General features: G+C 44.5%; 1 protein-coding gene across 5 annotated transcripts in view; it reads right to left on the bottom strand.

The window, feature by feature from the left end:
* Positions 1 to 16734, bottom strand: part of EBF2 (EBF transcription factor 2) — a 128079-nt gene extending 111345 nt beyond the window's left edge. For 4 of the 5 annotated variants that reach the window (XM_062510773.1, XM_062510774.1, XM_062510776.1 and 1 more), the window contains exons 1-6: positions 16022 to 16734; positions 13615 to 13771; positions 12561 to 12624; positions 12277 to 12332; positions 11842 to 11915; positions 5816 to 5884 (exon numbers count right to left, since the gene is read on the bottom strand). In XM_062510773.1, the coding sequence (XP_062366757.1) occupies positions 5816 to 5884; positions 11842 to 11915; positions 12277 to 12332; positions 12561 to 12624; positions 13615 to 13771; positions 16022 to 16152 (551 nt within the window). In that variant the 5' untranslated portion in view covers positions 16153 to 16734. The remainder of the gene's footprint in view (positions 1 to 5815; positions 5885 to 11841; positions 11916 to 12276; positions 12333 to 12560; positions 12625 to 13614; positions 13772 to 16021) is intronic. The other variant, XM_062510775.1, reaches the window with a different exon arrangement.
* Positions 16735 to 18728: the final 1994 nt, after the last annotated feature.

Raw genomic sequence — 18728 nt, 5'->3', positions numbered from 1 at the left:
GTTTGGACAGCAAACTAGTAAAGAATTTTCTTTTTGTCTAAAAGAGAGGGGAAATGAAAAGAAACAATTAGGCACTAAGAGAACCACTTGTCAAATGGCTGGGATGGTGCACTTTAAGTTACTGACTCCCCTCAAATATCCAGTCTACTAAAAAATTCATAAAGAGACAGATGGCACAACAGCAGCTCTTTGCAGGAGAGCAGGGTTTAGCAGTGAACAAAGGAGTTTGTCTCCCTAGGACAGGGGGAGAGATCATTGTAGGTTTGGGGGGCTTGGAAGGAGGGACTGGGGGCACCCAGGGATCTGGGAAGAGCTCCTGGTTTCACCCCACAGCAGCAAGAGATCCCAGGCTTGGATTTTGCCTTGGCAGAGTCACCAGGGCCACAGAGAACAGGGCAGAACAGGAACAATCAAACTCTGCAGATTAAATCCTCCTGGCAGCAGGGATGTGAAAAATAAACCCCAAAAACTCCTACTGGGGGATGTGAAACCACTTGCCATAGCCAGGCAGCTGCTAATGCTTTGTATTAAGGGGGAAACTGAGGCACGGATTGAAGTCACTTAAGGTGACAAGGCAACCCCGTGTCAGTGGGAATTTAATCCTGGCCTCTCCAGTCTTGTTGCTCTGCCTCTGAGCATGAGGAAATGTCCTTGTGTTACCCAGTGGGTTTTGGGATCACCCCAAAAGGGAGGTGTAAGGGATAGAGTCCTTTTCAGAGAAAAGGAAGAAAAGAAGAAAGAAAAAAGGAAAGGAAACATAAGTCTGCACTTATTTGAAGTTAAATCCTTCAAAAGAAAAATTCATCTCTGTGGTTTTTTACATTTTTTTAGGAAGAGGGAAGTGGGGAGTTAAGGACACACACAGAGAGAGAGAGAGAGAAGTAAAGCCCAGCCTTACTAAGCCTGAGGTGAGTTTTAGTGCCTGTGGGACGTGCTCAGCCCTCTGTCCCTGCAGCAGGGAGGGCAGGGGACCAGCATGGATGGAAACCTCCACGCCTCCACCTCAGTTCCAGGTGAGTGGATGGACCCCCTGGCACAGGGATGTCACCCAGGCCCCTCTGCTCCTTCCCAGAGAGGCTGACAAGTTTCCAGCTGTGCTCAGCCCTTGGGCTGGTGTGGGTTTTTTTTGTTAAATAATAACTCCCAAAGCCTCCATTCTGCTTTTGCAGCAGCTGATCAGTGCTGCCCTTCACCACCCACCCAAACCAGTGTGCCCAGTGCCCAGCTGGTGCCACTGGACTCTGCTCTGCATCCCAACAATTCACTCCAATCCTCTCCCTTCCCTTCCCAAAAAGAATCACAATAAATAAATCAATGAAATTAATAAAACACACACCAGACTCTTCCAATTAGGAAGTGTTTAGGAAAAGTCATTTAGGTAAAAGTAGAAGGAATTGGACCCAAAGTCTCGGATTCTGGAAGAACCTGAGCTAAAAGATCTCATTCCATGACCCATTCCATGACCCAGCAGCTACAAACAGCACAGGGTTTGTGCTCCCAGGTTTGTGTGCTCTTCCCAGGAGTTCCCCCCATAGGAACAAAAAATCCCATCCCACCCTAGTGGCAGTGCATTTTTAATTAAATTAAGATGTTTTGTTTGAGTGACATAGAAATCTCTTTTGACTGTTCAAGAGGTTTCATTTGAATTGAATGTAAATTTCTTTTGACTTTCTCTCTATTTAAAAAGGGTGGGAAAGGTAAGGAACCAAAAAAGAAAATTTTTCAACGAATAAAGTCACACCAATTCTCGCCGGTACCACAGAGGTTTCAATTAAACCACAGTCTCAGTAAACTCAGTGGAGCACCAAGAGTAACAAGTACACAAAATAACCTCCTTTAAAGAGCTTGAATCTTCAAGGAACACAAAGAAAATTAAAAAAAAAAATCACTGCCATTGATGAATTTATATCCAAAACCATACAACTCACCTACAATGAGAGAGAAAATCTGCAGTAAAGTGAATAATTAAATTAATTTGCATCTTCCATGACCTCTAAATCCTAACATCAAGTCTCTTTTTATTTGCATAAGTGGGGTAGGAGAGGCAACAAACTGAGTCATTCTAGCACAAGTGTAACAAAGTAAAAAAATACAGTTTTCAGTTGGAAGTGCCATGGTCAAAGGAATGAGCTTCCATCCCAAAGACCCCCAGCTCCTGCCCCTCACGTCCCTGTCTGTCATTTCCAAGGAGGAAACACAAAATTCACTCTGCAGTTTCAAGGAACTACCAGGAATACCAAGAACCACCACTTCAGTCATAAGAGAAGGGGGGGGGGGGGGGGGGGAGGGAAAGATAATATTTACATTTTTGATATCTCTTAAACCAACTAATTCCACAGATACCGACCTCAAAAGGCAAGAAGAAATCCTGGGTGAATCCAGCAGAGCTGGGATCCACCACAGGAACGCACCAGAACCAGCTTAGCTCTAATTCTGGTTGTGCACACAAAATTAAAGCTTGCTGGGACATTTTGAGAACTGATGACGGCTCGTGTTGTCCAAAACCTTGGAGTGCAAGTGCTTCTGGATTAAAAATGCAATCCAGTGGATTTCCCAATTTTGGACAGCTGTAAGAGCAGCACTGCAGGATCTGAGCTGTGCCTCTCCCGTTAAATCACTCTGAAATCAAATTGTGACTTACACTGGAATTCTGGCTCAGGACATCACAGGAACCAAAATATTTCAATGTATCCTGCAGATCTCTGCCAGCAGGAGAGGGCACACACTAAATTTCAGTGGACAAGTTCCCTTTCATTTAGAAACGTCCTCATTTCCAAGAGGGAGTGGAAAAATAACTGCAAGGGCCTTCGGATCTAAATCCAGTCCCCAGAGCAAAGGTCACCACAGAAATGTTTTATTCAGCATCAGAACTTTTGGAATTCTTTCAAGGAGAAGAAGAAGCCCAACAACAACAGGGCAGATATTTTTTTTCCCACTGAACTATTTCTTCCTTTTTAAACAGCGATGAAGTCCCCAGGATTTGGGGAACCCTGGTGAATTGTGTCTTCCTCCAGCACACAGCAGGTAAAAAAGTGAGGAGAGAAACCAGTAAAGGTGAAATCACTGTGTTGATGATGGAGTTATGGTCGAACTCAATGACCTTGGGGTCCTTTCCAATCTCAAAGATTCTGGGATTTTATTTCATGGAAATTGTGTTTCACTTTGCCCAGGCTGCTTAGACGCAGCTCCGCATAACATTGAGGTGGTTTTGCAATTCTTCTCTCTCCATTTTCCTTTTTTCCCTTCTCCAGGGACACAAGACTATGTTACAGCTGGGTTGGTACGTGGCAGATTTTCACATTTACCTATCGTTTCACACCAGGGAAAAACACCTGTATTTCAATCCCTATTTAAAGAAAACCTGTAGCTCATTTTAAATTAACAGCAACCCACCACAAAGGCATCACTGAGCTGAAAATATCACCATATTTATTGACCCACATGGTTGCAAGGTGCACTTCAGAAATGAAATTCCACCTGCTGCCAAGTCCCTCAGCAGAGGTGCTTTTGTTTAAAGGAGCCATAGGAAAAAAAAAAAAAAAACCTAAATAAATTAAAGCACTGCTGCCCAGCCAGAGCACACAGGACCCTCCTTGTTTCAAAAACAATAAAAAAATCACCCCACAGGGTGTATTTTAGGGGAGTGGGGTGTGCAGTTAAACCCCTGAGCTGTGGAGGTGTGTGAGGATGCCAGACAAGCCATTTCTCTGCGCACACACAAGCACAGCACAACTCCATCACTAGGATTTGCATTTCTTGTGTTGATGGAGATGCAGCACACGGGGCTGTCCCTCACTCCTCAGGCCCCGTTTCACTGGGTGAAGAGGTGGAACAGAAATAACTGTGCAGAAAAAACTGCCAGAAGGAGGGGTCACTGTCTTGATGTTAACCAGCAGTTAGTGGTGGAAAAAAGAAAAATATTTAGCTTTGAGTTTTGCTTCTTTCACCAAGCCAAGCCTCCTCCAGACAGCAGGGCAGAGATGGGATAAATTCTTCTCTCTGGAGCCTAAATCTGATTTAGTGACTGCTTTTAACACTGAATGGAGCAGCTCCATAGGGTTGCATCCCTATTTTATTTCATCTGCCCTCACTGAGGTGCAGAGTTCACCTGGAATGGAGAGACACACACACACACACACACACACACAGAGAGAAAGGGAAGAACCAGCACACAAAAAAGGAACTGCCACACTGAGCCTGGAGGATGCTTCCACAGCAGGAGAATGTCTACTGCTGTTAGCAGGAAAAAAGTTCTGGGCTCAGAACAAATTAGGAGAGGTCTAGACAAAGTTAGGAGAGGTCTTAGAACAAAATAGAAAAGGTTGGGACTCACTGGGCATGATAGGTGATTTGTGATGCACATTATACACAGATGCTAGAAGGAAAAGCTCTGCTCTTTCTCTTTATTTCCATTTCAATTCATATCAGCAGATCCCAACCCCCCCCAGGAAGCTCAGAATCTTCACTGTGCATGAGGATAGGCTCAGGATTAGAAATTCAGCCAGGTAGGAACTGCCCCTGTCAAGGTCTCAATCCAGGACCTTCCATCCTGAGCTGCTTCCCAGAAAATTCAGACTCCAGGCTGGAAAGTTCCCAAATGCACATTCATACCAAGCATCGACACAGCCAAAAATAAGCTCAAAATTTCATAGGAAAGGTCAAGACGGCACATCCAGGACTTCTGCTCCCCAAAGAACCCATTTCACTGCAACTTCCAGCCCTGGCCCCAGCCACAACTTGTGCGTGCAGAATTACAAAGGAAAACCATGGGGTAAAGGGTGAGGGAGAACCCATCACCTCATCAGAGTTCCAAAATTATTCAGATTAACTCTGTGATGGAGAAAAAAAATATTAAGGAAATTACTGCAGGTCTTTATTCAAACCAGCTTTACTGCCCTGAGTGCCAAGACAAGTCCACAAGAAATATTATGACAAATAAATCTTGTTAGAAAGGAGACAGAACAGGCCAGACACAGACAGGCATAAAAACTGACTCTAAAATCAATCCACTCCAGCATCAGCTCTCCTGTAGCATCTGCTTCAGGGAAAAGGAACCCTTTAACAGCTACTGCAGAATAATCTGGGAAAACATTTTCTTCCTGGCTTTTCCTTATTTACTGCTCCCCTCCTGGAGCCCTTGAATGTGTGCTCCTTTCTGAAGCAGCTCTGCCTGTTTTTATTTTTGCTGTCTGAGCCTTGCTGAACTCCACATTTCAAACCCTTCCACTGTCAGTGAGTTCCACAAGGAAGTTTTCTAAGCTCCCCCAAATACACACGATTTTTATAGTGCCACTTCATGGTCTAACAAAACTGCTGCTCTCCCTCTCTCTTGTGTTATTGTCCTAAAACCAGCAAAAGAACCTGACCCTGGAGCTGGAACTGAGTAACACACGAAGCTGTTCTGCATTAAATTGCTCACAACCCCAACCTGTCAGATATAATGCTGTATTTTTACCAGTCCATTTCTCCCCACATTTCTACAAAAAAATATATTGTTCTTTTGTTCAAGAACATTGCTGAAGATGCCAGGTTGCCCAAAGCTTTTTCTGTCTCAGTAATCCAGTTGGATCCCATCCCTGGTGAGGAGAGAATGTTCCAGGTGCACACGTGGGATATTTGGTCACAATAAAAACAGAGCTTCATTTAAAACATTTCATTAAAAAAAAAACTTCATTTAATAAATAAACATCTATTTTGTCAAAGCCCCCAAATGGCAGACACTGACAGATAACCAGCAAGAAACAACCTCAGATGATTCAAAGTGAAAAAACAATTTTGGGATGCTTTTGTGGGAAAATGAGGATTCATCCCCTACCTGTCAATGATCACAGGGTCAGATGGAGTCTCATTTCTGTTGCCACAACTTTTCTTCTCACAGCATCGACTGGAGAGGGAAAGAAAACCAAAATTAAAGAACCACTGGGACAGCAGAGAGCAAAGAACCAGCCCAAAGTCTGTCAGAAAACCTTCAGCACTCGATACATGCCTGGAAGGGGAAAAATTCTGCTTTCCAGAAGGGAAAATTAAGGGAATTGGGTGCCTAAGTCCAGGCTGGCTCCAGCTGGAGTTTGACACTTGGCTCCCTGTAATCCATTCTGAATCACCCAGCCAAAAATGAACAGCAATAAGAGACTGAGGTGATATTTATAAAAGTCTAATCAGTGATTAACAGATGCCATAATGTCATTAGAGGCAGGACCAAATGGGTTCTGGGGGGTTAAAAGTCCATTAAAAGGTGTTAGAACTGACTACAAGCAACCTAATTCATTGGTATATTCCAATAATCTTATTTTTTTATATATTACTGGGTTTTTTATTATCAAATATCTAAGTTTTATATGGTGACTGAAAACTTCAGTACTCCATGCAAGCCAGAACATACTAAAATCCTACAAGGGATCTGAAGAGATGTTTTTCAGGTTGGCTTTTGCAACACCTTTGAAATTGTTTCCTGATAAAGTGTTAAGTGCTTAAGATGAATTTATATACGTTTAATGATAACATTAATTGAAATAAATAATAATAAAAATCAGGAGGCAGTTATTTTTGTTATTTCCATTGATATAATCACTGACATGGGTGATGCTCCCAGCACACACAGTAGTTGAACAAAAAAAAAAAAAAAAAATCAGGAGTTTAAACAATCCTTTCTCTGAAATCCTCATTTTTAAGAATCTGAAGAAGATTTAAGAGGTTTTCACACTCAGGTTTTTTGTTCCAGTCAAAGCCAGCATGGGATAGGAAGGATGGAGGCATCCAAAAGTTTAAAAAGTCTCTCTCAGAAGTCCTACACCCCTCCAAAGTCACCAGATCAGAGTCCCTTCCAGAAGATGTTTTCTACATTCTGCAGAGTTTTCTCTTCAAATTTACACACATGAGATGTGGAAATTCTGGTGGGTTTTTGCACGGAGGTGCTGAATACATTTGTAAAATTATCTCAAGCATTCTGAATATCAGAGTTTTCCAAATGGGGAGCAATTTCAAGCGGAATAAAACAATTTTTAAAAAATGAATAATTTTTTTAAAAAAATTAAAATAAAATAAGTAAACATTTAATGAAGAAATAAATAAAATACTTGAACCCATGGAAGGCAGAATAAAACACTAAACTGGGCATTTTTTCTTGATACGCCTAATATTCAATTACAGATGCCTAAAACGAGCCTTTAGGCAAAAAACCCTCTTCCAGCTATGAAAAATCCCAACATTTCCTCCAGTTTCCAGGAAGTTCCAGCTCTGGGGCTGCAATTGCCCAGCCAGATGAGCTGGAAGGAGCAGATCTATTTGAACAGCAGCTCTGTTTCAACATTCCTACACTCCCCTTGCCTCAAACCTGCACTTATTCATCGATGCTGCTCCTTTTAAAATAAAAGGATACACTAAATATTTAAAAATCCCTGGGGCAGCCCCTGTAGCTGCTGTAAATTGTCATGGCTCCATCGACTTCAGTGCGGCTCTGGAAATTCACACCAGCACAGAACATCACCCTCCCTCCTTCTCCCAACTTTATTTTAAGAGCATCTCTCATGGATTTCACTGCCTAATCAGTGTTTTGAAAGAATTGAGTGGTTTTATGCCAGTAGCCAAGGTGGGAGGTGGTTTCTAAAGGAGAAAATTGGAATAAACCCCCGCCCAAAAAGCAGAAATTTGGGATGTACTTTGACATGTCCAGTATAGCAACATGTGGAAAATAACATTTGGAATAAAATCTTTGCTGCTTTACAGGCCATTACAATAAAGCAAAAAAAAAAAAAATGGAATAAAGGAACCCAGTTTTTAAAATATATCAGTAGTGATTCCAGGGATGGTGCCACTTCTTGGCAGAGTATTTTAAGGTGAATTCTGTGAGACTGAGCACAACGTGGCTGGGTTCAGAAACAAGTGAACCTTGTTTTATTTCTATTTCCACAATTATTGCAGTTCTGAACTTTATATTTGTAATATTCAAACATTTTTCCCCTCTAAAATTGTGGCTTGCAGCTAAAGTTCTCTGCATATTTTACTGATATCTACATTCCTATCACACTGGGGAGAGATGTTTGTGATAGATTTTATCCCCTTTGACCATGGTACTTTCTGAGCCCAAATAAATGAAAAAAAAAAAAAATCCTGATGAGGGAGAAGAGCCACTTCCAGTGAAGGATTTGTTTGCACATAAATCGGAGTGGGACTGAGGATGCTTCACCCCAACTTTTTGACAAAAATACCCCTTAAATCTTCAAATCCCCATTTCCAAGTGTTTCACTCCTTATCCCACCCACAACATTTCCACTTGGTTTCACGAGTGCTGTCTGTGCCAGAATTGACTGGTTCCAATTCCAGCCCAATCCAAAACCCCCCCAAATTCCAGGATGGAGTTTCAGGTCCAGGATGAAACCTTCAATATTCTCCTCAAGCAAATGATGGGCATGGCTTGACCAATATTTACATTTCTGCTGTGGTGTTGGGCTAGGAACACACCTTCAGAGATGCTCATTTGCTTAGGACAAGAATATCAAGGCTCAAGATGACTTTCAAGGCTTAAGATGAGTTCCTACATCTTTTGTTGTTATGCTTTCCCCTCTAATTAAATCTACTTGGGGGAAATGATGGTTTATGTTAAGAATGGTCCAGAAAAAACTAAAACCAAACCCATAAATCTCCCAGAGACAACACCAGCCCTACAAACTGAGCCTCAAACTTCCATCCTTCCCCCTCCACGTACTTGACTAAAACGCTTTTAAAATTCATCCCTTAACTTCCCTCCCCTCACCCCAACACCAAAATTTAAAAAAAAAAAAATAAATAACCTTAAAAAAAAAAAAAAATCTGTCTCTAATTTCAAACTCAAATAAGCTCACAGCATGGTGGCCTTTGTTTTGTTTTCTTCTGCCCAACTCCTCCCTGCAATTGCATAACAAAAGTGTCTAAATTCACACCATCTGGCCGATAAAGACACGGGCCCCAGTGGCCGCCTGGTCCAGCTGATTAGAGCTCCCGTCTAGTCTGAGCCTTGTGGCCAAAGTCACAGCTGTGGGGCTCGCTGCACTCAATACAACTCTGTTATTAGCCAGCTGTAGACCCTGAGACTACTTCTGTTCGAATTATAATACCTTTTAACCCTCTGAGCATTGAGGGCGTAGGGGGCTGCTGGCAGCAGCATAACAACGAGTTTCCTCTTAGTGGATAATTGGAAGAAAAGGAAAAAGATGGGGAGGGGGGGGGGGGAGCGGGGAGGAGTTATTCCAGGAGGGGAGGGTGTTTTACCTTGATTTCCAGCCCTCGGGATTGTGTTATTCCACACAAACCCACCTAATAGGAACTGTCCTACCAGTCCGTAAGAAGGGGGGAGAAATAAATAAATAAATAAATAAATAAATAAATAAATAAATAAATAAATAAATAAATAAATAAATAAATAAATAAATGCAGGTTGGAAGTGAATAAATCGAGCCTCGCACTGAATGCACTAATTATTGAGAGCTGAACTTTCAATGGCTGTGACAGATTGGTGCAGCCGTATCAATATTTAGACAACTTTCCTGCTAAGCAGGCATCTGTCACTGTCTCGGGGAGAGACGGGCGCCTTCGGAGGCGCAGCAAAATGTGTCTCCGTGTGTGGTTATGCACAGAAAAAATCCCCTCCCAAAAAAACCCTACCTTCAGCTAGGGAGGACTGGAAGAGGAGCAGAAAGACAGACAGACCCTTCTTGTTTTCCTTTTCAAAAGCAGTAGGCATCAATTTCGACAGCAGAGTGGGTACAGTGCATTAAATTTTTATATACTGTTCCTAATGCAAACTAAACTAGGGGCTTTAAAAATTGATGCTGCCACTTAAGCAGCACACAATGAGGAAGATTTGATTATTGTACTTAAAAGAAATAAAATAAAATGTCAAGTTTAACTAGAGTTGGAGCCATTCCCCTGGCATTATTCAACGTGATGTGTGTAATGCCTCTTCAGAATACACAGCATCCTGCTCAGAGATGCTTCAGGAAAACACGACATTTAAAATCAAATGTCTTCATTAGGTTACAGAGCGCTTTTGATTCCCTTCACTAATCTGTGTTTTACATGGGAAGGATGTCCCTGAGTTGTAATTCTTCCTTGCTTAATCTATCAAGCAGCAGAGCTGAGAATAATCAGAATAATGGCTTAGATTTGTGCAACGCTACCTTAAATCAAGCACGGAGGAGTGTGCAGGCATCACTGGAGCTCAGAAATATCAAAGCTGAGCGGAGCATTTGGTACCATAAAGGCAGGGAGAGAAAGCTGAGGAAAGCCCGAATTAATTTTAAGTCAAACAAGTTCATTTGGATGAGAAGGTGCTGAAATACCTGAACTTCCCAACCAGACCTGCACTCTGTGAAATGGGCTCTCACATAACTGCTGTTACGTTAGCACAAACCACAACCCAGTTGCACAAGAAATCAGATTTTTCTTCTCTAATTTTCACTTGGTTATAGTGAAACCTTTCAACAACGTGGATGCATAATTACATATATATATATATGTAATTATAAACACGAGTTCTAGATGTGCCAGAAAGTCACTTATACACCTTTGATCTTTGCCACTACATCACCAGGTCCTTGTCAAGCCCACCCAGTGCATGCCTCATATGTGATACACATTGTGCTTGGGCATAAATATGGCAGTACTGGTCAAAAGCTCATCTACTTAATAAATGAGAGCTACACACGACAGAAAAACAGCACATTTGTTTCACACTGAATACCTGATTCATGTTGTATTAAAAAGTAATGGAATTGTTGACATAATTAAGTATTGAAACTAAGACTTCCCCTTGATAAAAATTCTGTCCAAATAAGCTTCTCTCACTGCTGCGTTAACTTAAAAGGCTACTTTAATTAAAAAAAAAATTAAATAAAACCAATCAAGTAGCAAGCTGCACCATTAAAAGAAGCAACATTGAGTCCAACAGCTTAACCCTCTCCCACTGATACAATAAATCACAAACTGTGTTTAATAAAGGTCACAAATGGGTTTTGCCTCTTGTTTTATGAACATTCTATGCACATTTTAGCACACTTTAATATAAGAATATTGACTGTTTGCATTATTACATGTATCGAAAAAGAAAATTTAATTACCCGAGAACAGGAAAAGTAATAAGTTACCATGGAAGCACGACATATATACATAAGGTGCATGTAAGTTCAGTCTTATACAAAAGTTATTAAAAACATCCTCAAGTCATTTCAACCTCTAATTTATAAATCTAAATGCTAAAAATAGCAATTTTTTTGTTTGTTTGTTTTAATTAAAAAGTAGAAGGCCCCTAATTATTGTTCATATGTATAGAAAGAAAGGGTTTGAGGGATTTTTCTTTTGAGGTAGAACTGCCTAGAATTAAAGAGCATTAATGATGCCACGTTAATTAAGAAAATTAAAATATTTCACCAAAGGAAATTACATGAAGAACATCTTGCAGTTTCCAGGTAAAAATATCTAAGTTAAACTGCTCATTTCCCTAAGGTGAGCAGAAATTTGATGAGCAATAAGCATATAAAAATCTTGATTTAAACGACACATGTAAAGGCCTACTTTAAACAAAAATAGTGCAGCTGTGGTTGCTGAATCTCCTGTAGGAAAAATGAAAATTAAAAAATAAGACACCCCCCCCCCCCCCCCCCAAACATCTGTTTTGGACCCACGCAAACATTTCCCACATATAGGGAAACTCTTCCTACACAAAGGCCCTCCCTGAGTCAACAACAAAATAAACAAACAACAAAATCAAACTCTCCCTACCTAAAATTTCCTTGGAGAGGCCTTCCAGCATTTAGGGAAGCAAAGCTCACAAATGATGTGTTAATACATTAAATAAAGTCATCTTACCTGCACATGACTTCGTGGGTGAGCAGCACTCTGCACATCTCGGGGTTTTTGTTCTGGCCTTCGTAAGTTATAGGCTACAAAAATTAAGAGAAGGGGTGAGCTAAATGTATCAGGAGTTATCTGAATATTCTAAGGAATAAATGTCAGGGGGAGGAATTTGACCACTGCTCATCATCACCTGCAAATAAAGAGCTTCCCCTTTATGTGCACAGCTTTACATAAATATTGATACAAAGCGGATAAAAACCTACAGTCCACAGAGGGCAAAAAGAGACTTAAGAGCACAATTTTCAATTACCCTCCGAAACAGCTCCGCAATAGAGCTGAGCAAGAGAGCAAAGCGAAGCAGAGAAGGGAAAACGCGCAAGGAAAGGTTGAGCGGACAGGAAGGATGAAGTGGGACAGGACAGCGTGGCACGGACCAGCCCTGCTCACCTGCTTGGTGACAGAATCGATGAGCCTCACATAGAGATCCTGTTCTGTCCTGACACCTGGAGCGAGGGAGAGCAGGGATCAGCGACACTCACCCAACTTTCTCCGGGCTCGCGGCCCCGAGAGCAGCGCGACAAAGCCGGTGAGTGCCGTGTTACAGCCCCGGCAGCCCAGCTGCTTCTGCTTCCAGGCCCAGCCCGAAGGGGATGGGGAGCCATGCAAGGGGATTTTTGGGGCGTTTGGGAAATCCCAGCTCCCCCGGGCAGCTGCCAGGGAAGGGCACTCACCGTTGCTGTACAGGAGCTGCAGTTTGTAGTGCGTGCCGTTGTTCGTCTTCTCGTTGCCTTGCTCCTGAAAAGGGAATTTGGGGGGGGAAAAAAAAAAAAGGGGGGGGGGGGGGGGGGAGGAAAAATCCTTCCAGAACTTACACTTGGCATATTTAAAATGCAAGAGCTGATCATCATGATGGAAGTGACAACAAAGTTCATTAAAATTCTAAGAGGTGAATCCACTGATTGGGATGTATTAACCTTCCGAGTGACCCAGGACAAACTACAAAATACTGCTGACATCTTGTCCTGTAGCAGTTCAAGAACTTCTTTCCCTCTCTTATTTGCCATTATGCTCTCTACTATTTCAAGGCAATACACGGAGAAGAATTTGCGCATTTCAAATCAATTAATAGAAAGCAGATTGACAGTGGGAAAACACAACAGCTTTTGATTTTACTGTGATCGTTACTTTGCAAGAGCGTTATTTTGAGTCAAAAATGATATTTATTTCCTGAAGGTTGTGTTACGGAGATATTTCTGACACTTTTTTTAAATGTAATTTCCTGTAAGATAGCTATTTATGATTCACAGTTCAAAAGTCTTGTTCATGGCTAAGACAATAATTGAAAAAATGCAAAGTGGTCAAGATAGGGAATTAAAATCAAAAAGCAAATGCTTTTCAAATCCTCCAGTTGACTTTGGAGACTTTGGAAATACATCTAACCACACTCAACAATAATCTGACATATTACAGGTCAGATTCCACTTCTGTTTGGGTACTAATAAAACCTGGCAGAAGTGGTAGGTAAAAAAAAATAGGGGCACTTATCCTCCATGAATTTTATTTACTTTAGTGGGTGAATTAAATTCCCGATACAAAGCAGAAGCTTCCAGCCCTTTTTAACCACAGCAGCACACAGGGCTACAGCTCTACCACAGCACCTGAGCCCTGACCAAACCATGGGTGGATTTTGTCAAGGACAACAGGTATTAGAACTCAGCAGCTCAGCGGGGGGAGAAGATCAAAATTGGAGAGGAAAAGAGAAAGAGGAAGAATAAGGAGCCTTACTTTATCATTTTCTACAAAGTCCACAAAAGCTGTCCTCTCTATTTCCACCGGCTGCCCCTGTCTGTCGTAGAGAGCCAGAACAAAGTGAAAGAAATTGGATTTCCTCAAGTTGGAAGGTGGCTGCTTTTCAAAGTGGGCTCTGGACAAAGCTACTCCGCTGTGGAGGAAACACACGGGATGGGGTGAGGGGGAGAGACAAAGACATTACTGGGTTGTGCAGCAGTAAAGGCAAAACAACAACAGAAAAGGCAGAGCACGCTCGGACTGTCCCTTGTCACCGCCGGGCTGCACCGGGCGGGACGGGGAGATGCTCCCTGGAGCCCCGATTCCGGCGTGGCCCCGCTCCCCGCACAGCCCGAGGACGAGGCTCATTTACAGGGTGCTAAAGTGCATTTTAGTGCCGAGGGCAGCGTGCGTTCTCCTTCCTTCCTCCCCTTATTTCCCTGCCTGTCACCGCTCCTTGCTGGAATGCAGCAGGGTGGGAAGCGGCTGGAATGTGTCAGAGGCTCTGGAAGCGCTCTTTGCACATCCCGGTCCCTTTTCCTGGAGGAGAAAACAAGCGACCCTAAAAATCCTTCCTGCGGTCAAGCTGTCAGCTCGGGAGCAGCTCCGTGCTGGTCAGAGACAGCGACTTCGGAGCGGAGCAGCCACTTCCCTCGGCAGCCAAGTTTGACTTTAGTTACTGACTTTACTTGAAGCGATTCCTGAGAATTGAAATCTCTGATTTAAACGGAAGGAATTTAGTCCCGGGTTAACCAGCCCTTGCGAAAATCTTGTCCCCGATTGCAGAAAACGTTGTGATGTTTCCCACGCATTTCCCGGCTTGGAAAGATTCAAATGCTTCTGTTTACCCACAATATCCCTGCAGGTTTATTTCTTTGTGAAATTAGTTGTAGTTCCCTCTCGCCAAAACAAATTTCTACTCACTGCAAAGAAAATAGGTGCACGTGAGCACCTCCAAATCATTTAATAGACAGATTAAGTGCACCAGACTAGTTAGGTGTCGGACAGCTTTGGGTTTTAGTCCCCAGAATAGCTCCACAGCCCTGGCAGAAGTATTTGACTCTTTCGGAGAACTACAGATGTTTCCCCGTGTTTTCCTTGCCCACGAGGTACAGTGTGAACTCACCACATCCGCCGCCACTGCACCTAGCCTGGGGCTTCCTCTCGTTGTGCGCGTGAAAATTGGGATTTATGGATTTGTCAGGAATATCTGGGAGAAGAGCCTGGCGATGCCAGCGGGCAGCACAACGCGGCTGCACCTCCACCGCTCCCGTGAATCGGAGTCTTGGCAGGAGCCGCTTCCTTTTACTTTCAGTTTCCTCGAGGATAAATCTCTTCCCCCTTGAACTGTATTTATTAAACGCTCTATCGACATTTCTAAAACTCCGATAACTCCTCCCATGGCGCTCGGAAAACCTCGCTGCCAGATCAGGCCGTGGGTGGGAGCATGGATGGACTGTTTCTAAAACGTCCCCGTTTCATCCCAAGTCCCCTCCACTGTGTTTTATGCCTTTCGCCTTGTCTCTAACATTAAATAAAATCCGCCTTACTCCCGGGGTTCCCAATTTAGCCTTCTCCGATGCTATTACTTTTTTTAAACTTCTGGTTTTTATTATTATTTTTTTAAGCCATCCAGAGAGCAAGGGGGGGAAAAAGTACATAAAAGACTTTTCACCGTGTTACCCCTAACGGGAAGAGACCGGGATAACTGTCCTGTGCCGACTCGGCTGGCCAGCGAAAATAAAGCGAGATAACCCACCCAAAGAAGCAGAAAGCAAGCAACCAAGCCCCAATTTCGGGGTGCTCAGAGGCATTTGGGCTCAGCAGAGACCTCTCGGACACTCGGGCAGGTGCTCCGGGCACGGGATGCCCGCGGGGATCCGCCGTGCCCGTGCCCTCCCCTGCTCTCTCACACCCTGCCCTGAAACCACGGGTGAAGATTTCGGCAATGCCCACCGTGAATTAAGCAAAACAAGACGGGCCGGGGAAGCCGGGGCTCGACATTTAACCTAAGTTAATTCTACCATGGTCCCCCTTCTGTTCGGATGTGTGGCCCAGCGAGCAGGGAGGAGTACCCTGGATCGCTGGGAACAACCAACCCAGGGCCCCACACATCTTCCTGGGGCACAAAATAAAAGGGTGATCCCAGCTCGCTGTCATCCGAGCCCCGCACTGCGTTTTAGGACTCCTGATGCTCTCCGGTTTTGCTGCCTAGCTCTAGCTCCAGCCTTCACTTTTCGCTGACTGGAGGACACCGGGAGGGGGGACAGAGAGGAAATTTAAATATGTACTATCAATTACAAATAGTAGGGCATAAAGGAAAGATTTGCTTTAAAAAAAAAAAAAAAAAAAAAAACACGAACACGAAGCAGGGGGAAAGTGGGAGAGGAATAGTCACGGTTACCTTTGTGCTGCTACGTTTGCATCCACAACCCCAACGTTTCTGACCCAGGACCTGACGGAATCCATCTCAGAACCTAGAGATTTATCTTTCAGAATTGGTCCTCTTCCTAAAGTATCTTGAATTCCAAACATTTAAGAAGTCTATTCCAACTAGCAACAGTTTCCTTTCGGGAGATAAGGGAGAAGAAAAGGAAAAAAAAAAAATAATAAAAAAAGCAAAACGACGCAGCCTTTGAATCTGGCACACAAATCCCGGGAAAAGTGAAGTTCAGCTTTAAAACCAACTTCTGCTTTTTAACGGCACGTGTTTTTAACGCCTTCAAACGGAGAAGAAAGTTTTTTTCCTCTTGTCAACTAAAAGTTACGCTGATTCAGTCTTGCCTGGTATCATCATCCTTCACACGCGGGAGAGGGAGCCGCATCCAAAAAAAATCCTAACGAGGATCACCTGCTCCTCGAACAGACAACGGGGAAGAGAAGGATTGATCGCTGCCTAATCCAGGAAGAAGGAAGGAATGGTGGGAGGGGGTGAGGAGGAGGGAAAAAAAAAAAAACAAAAAACAAAAAAAAAAACAAAAAAACCAAACCGCTGTCGGCGGGGTAAAGGGCCGGAGGGAGGAAGGCAGCGAGGAAGGAGCGGAGCCGAACGGAGCCGAGCGGAGCCGAGCGGAGCCGAGCCGGTCCCGCGCGGCGACACGAACGGACCGCCGGCGGCGCGGGGGGGTGGGGGGCGGGGCCCCGCGCCATATAAGGACATCTCATTTGCATCCCGCGCCGCGATTGGTTCAGAGCCGCGGCCTCGCTCCGCCCACCCCGCCCTCACCGCCGCCCCTCCGCGCGCGGCCGGGGATGTCGCGATAGGGGATGGATGTCGCGATAGGGGATGGATGTCGCGATGGGGATGGGTTGTGGTCACAGCCCGGCAGCCCCGCACCCAGCGGTGCTGTCCCAGACCGCACTAACTGTGCTAAAGCACAGCGGCCGGGGTGGAAACGGCGCGCCCGCAGCCCGCTCTGGCGCAGCTGGAGCGCGGGCAGGGGAACCGCCGATTTATCGCGATGGGTTTGCCGTCATAGCCCGGCAGCCCCACACCAAGAGCGGCTGCCCCAGAACGTAAATAAACTGTGCTGGAGCTGCGGGACTGGGCTGGAAGGAGCGCGCCCGCCTCGCCGGCAACCAAAACCCGGGCAGGAGAACAGCGGGTTTATCGCGATGGGTTATCGCGATGGGTTATCGCGGTGGGTCATCGCGATGGGTTATGGGCAGGGCCCGGCAGCCTCACGGCTAGCGGTGCTGTCGCAGAGCGCGCTGGAACCGCGGGGCCGGAGCGCGCCCGTCCCGGGACAGGCGGAGCCGGGCACGGCCCCCGCGGGTCCCTCGCGGTGCTCCGGCAGCCTCAGCCCGACCTGTCGCGCCCCAGAACGCCCGAACCGGGCTCAGGGAACCGTCTGTGTCCGGCTGGCCGCGCCGCGCTGCCGAAGCGGCCGCCTCGCTCTCGGGCGCGAGATTTAAAATGAAAAATTGCTCCGAGGGAGAGAAATGGGTCTGGGGGAGGGCACAGGCTGCCCGCAGGGCAGGAGCCAGCCCGAGACCGCCAGGCACCCAGCAGACCCCAAAGCCGCACCCCGAGAGCTGTCAGGTCTCACCTTAAAACTTTTTCTAACATCCCATGTAGGCAACGATTCCCATTAAAGGAAACCGGAGCCGTCCGCAGCCCGGCCCGCGGTGACCCGGCACCGTACCTACGTCTGCATTCATTTTCGTTTATTTTTTTTAAACTGCTCTGCCTTTGGCGATATTTTCCTCCTGGCCCTTTTGTATTCTGATCCGTGTATAGATCTGCCTCTGAAATCTATATAACACCAACGCGAAAACAGATTTCAAGACAATGAATGCAAATCTGTGCTCAGAGACCATCTGCCAGATGAGGGAATCAGATGTTCGGTAGTTAAAGGCACAGCGCAAGGATTCGAGGATTTCCTTGACTCATTATGTGCAGCTCCTCTCTTTAACATGCTTGATTTTTTATTTTGTTTGTTTTTTTAGGGGGTAGAACTATAATATCCATTTCAGAATAAATCCGAACTCCTTCCATCCATGTTCAGCCGCGATTCAAAAAGCCACCTATTAAATAACAATTATTTTCACGGAGTTTCATACAGTTCTGTCCAAAAAGAATCTCAAATTGAAATCTTCCCCATAAAACTTTTATAAAAATGTATCCTTAACTCAGCACGATTGAGGGCAAAGCCGGGACTCAGATTTATTCTGTCTACATAAGTGACAGACATGGTATGGGATGAACTAATACATCTCTCCCAATCTTTGTTCAAGGAAATTTGCCATGCTAACCCACCTCCCCAAATTGATAAATATGCAGGGAGGGATTTTGCCAGGTTAGCAAAAGGCGAGGCTGGCGTAATTTTAACGTTAGAGAAAAGCAACAGCAGTTTGACGGAGCTGGAGGGTGGAGGCCAATCTCTCAAGATATGATCTTAGCATCTCCGAGCTGTGATTTCTCTGTATTAAAAAGCCCGAACGGGGCAAGATATTTTTTAAAAATAGTGCTTAAAAAAAGTGAGAAACCAGACCGTATAGGATAAATAGACAGGCGATGGTAAAGCATATTATAGCGGTGGGGTGTTTTTTTTGTTTGTTTGTTTGTTTTTTTTTTTATTTTCCCATTTCGCAATAGGCGCGGGTACATT

Source organism: Cinclus cinclus, chromosome 29 (genome assembly GCF_963662255.1).
Source record: "Cinclus cinclus chromosome 29, bCinCin1.1, whole genome shotgun sequence".
Taxonomy (NCBI): Eukaryota; Metazoa; Chordata; class Aves; order Passeriformes; family Cinclidae; genus Cinclus; species Cinclus cinclus.
Note: the sequence above shows the minus strand (reverse complement) of the source record. Positions and strands in the feature narration are given on the sequence as shown.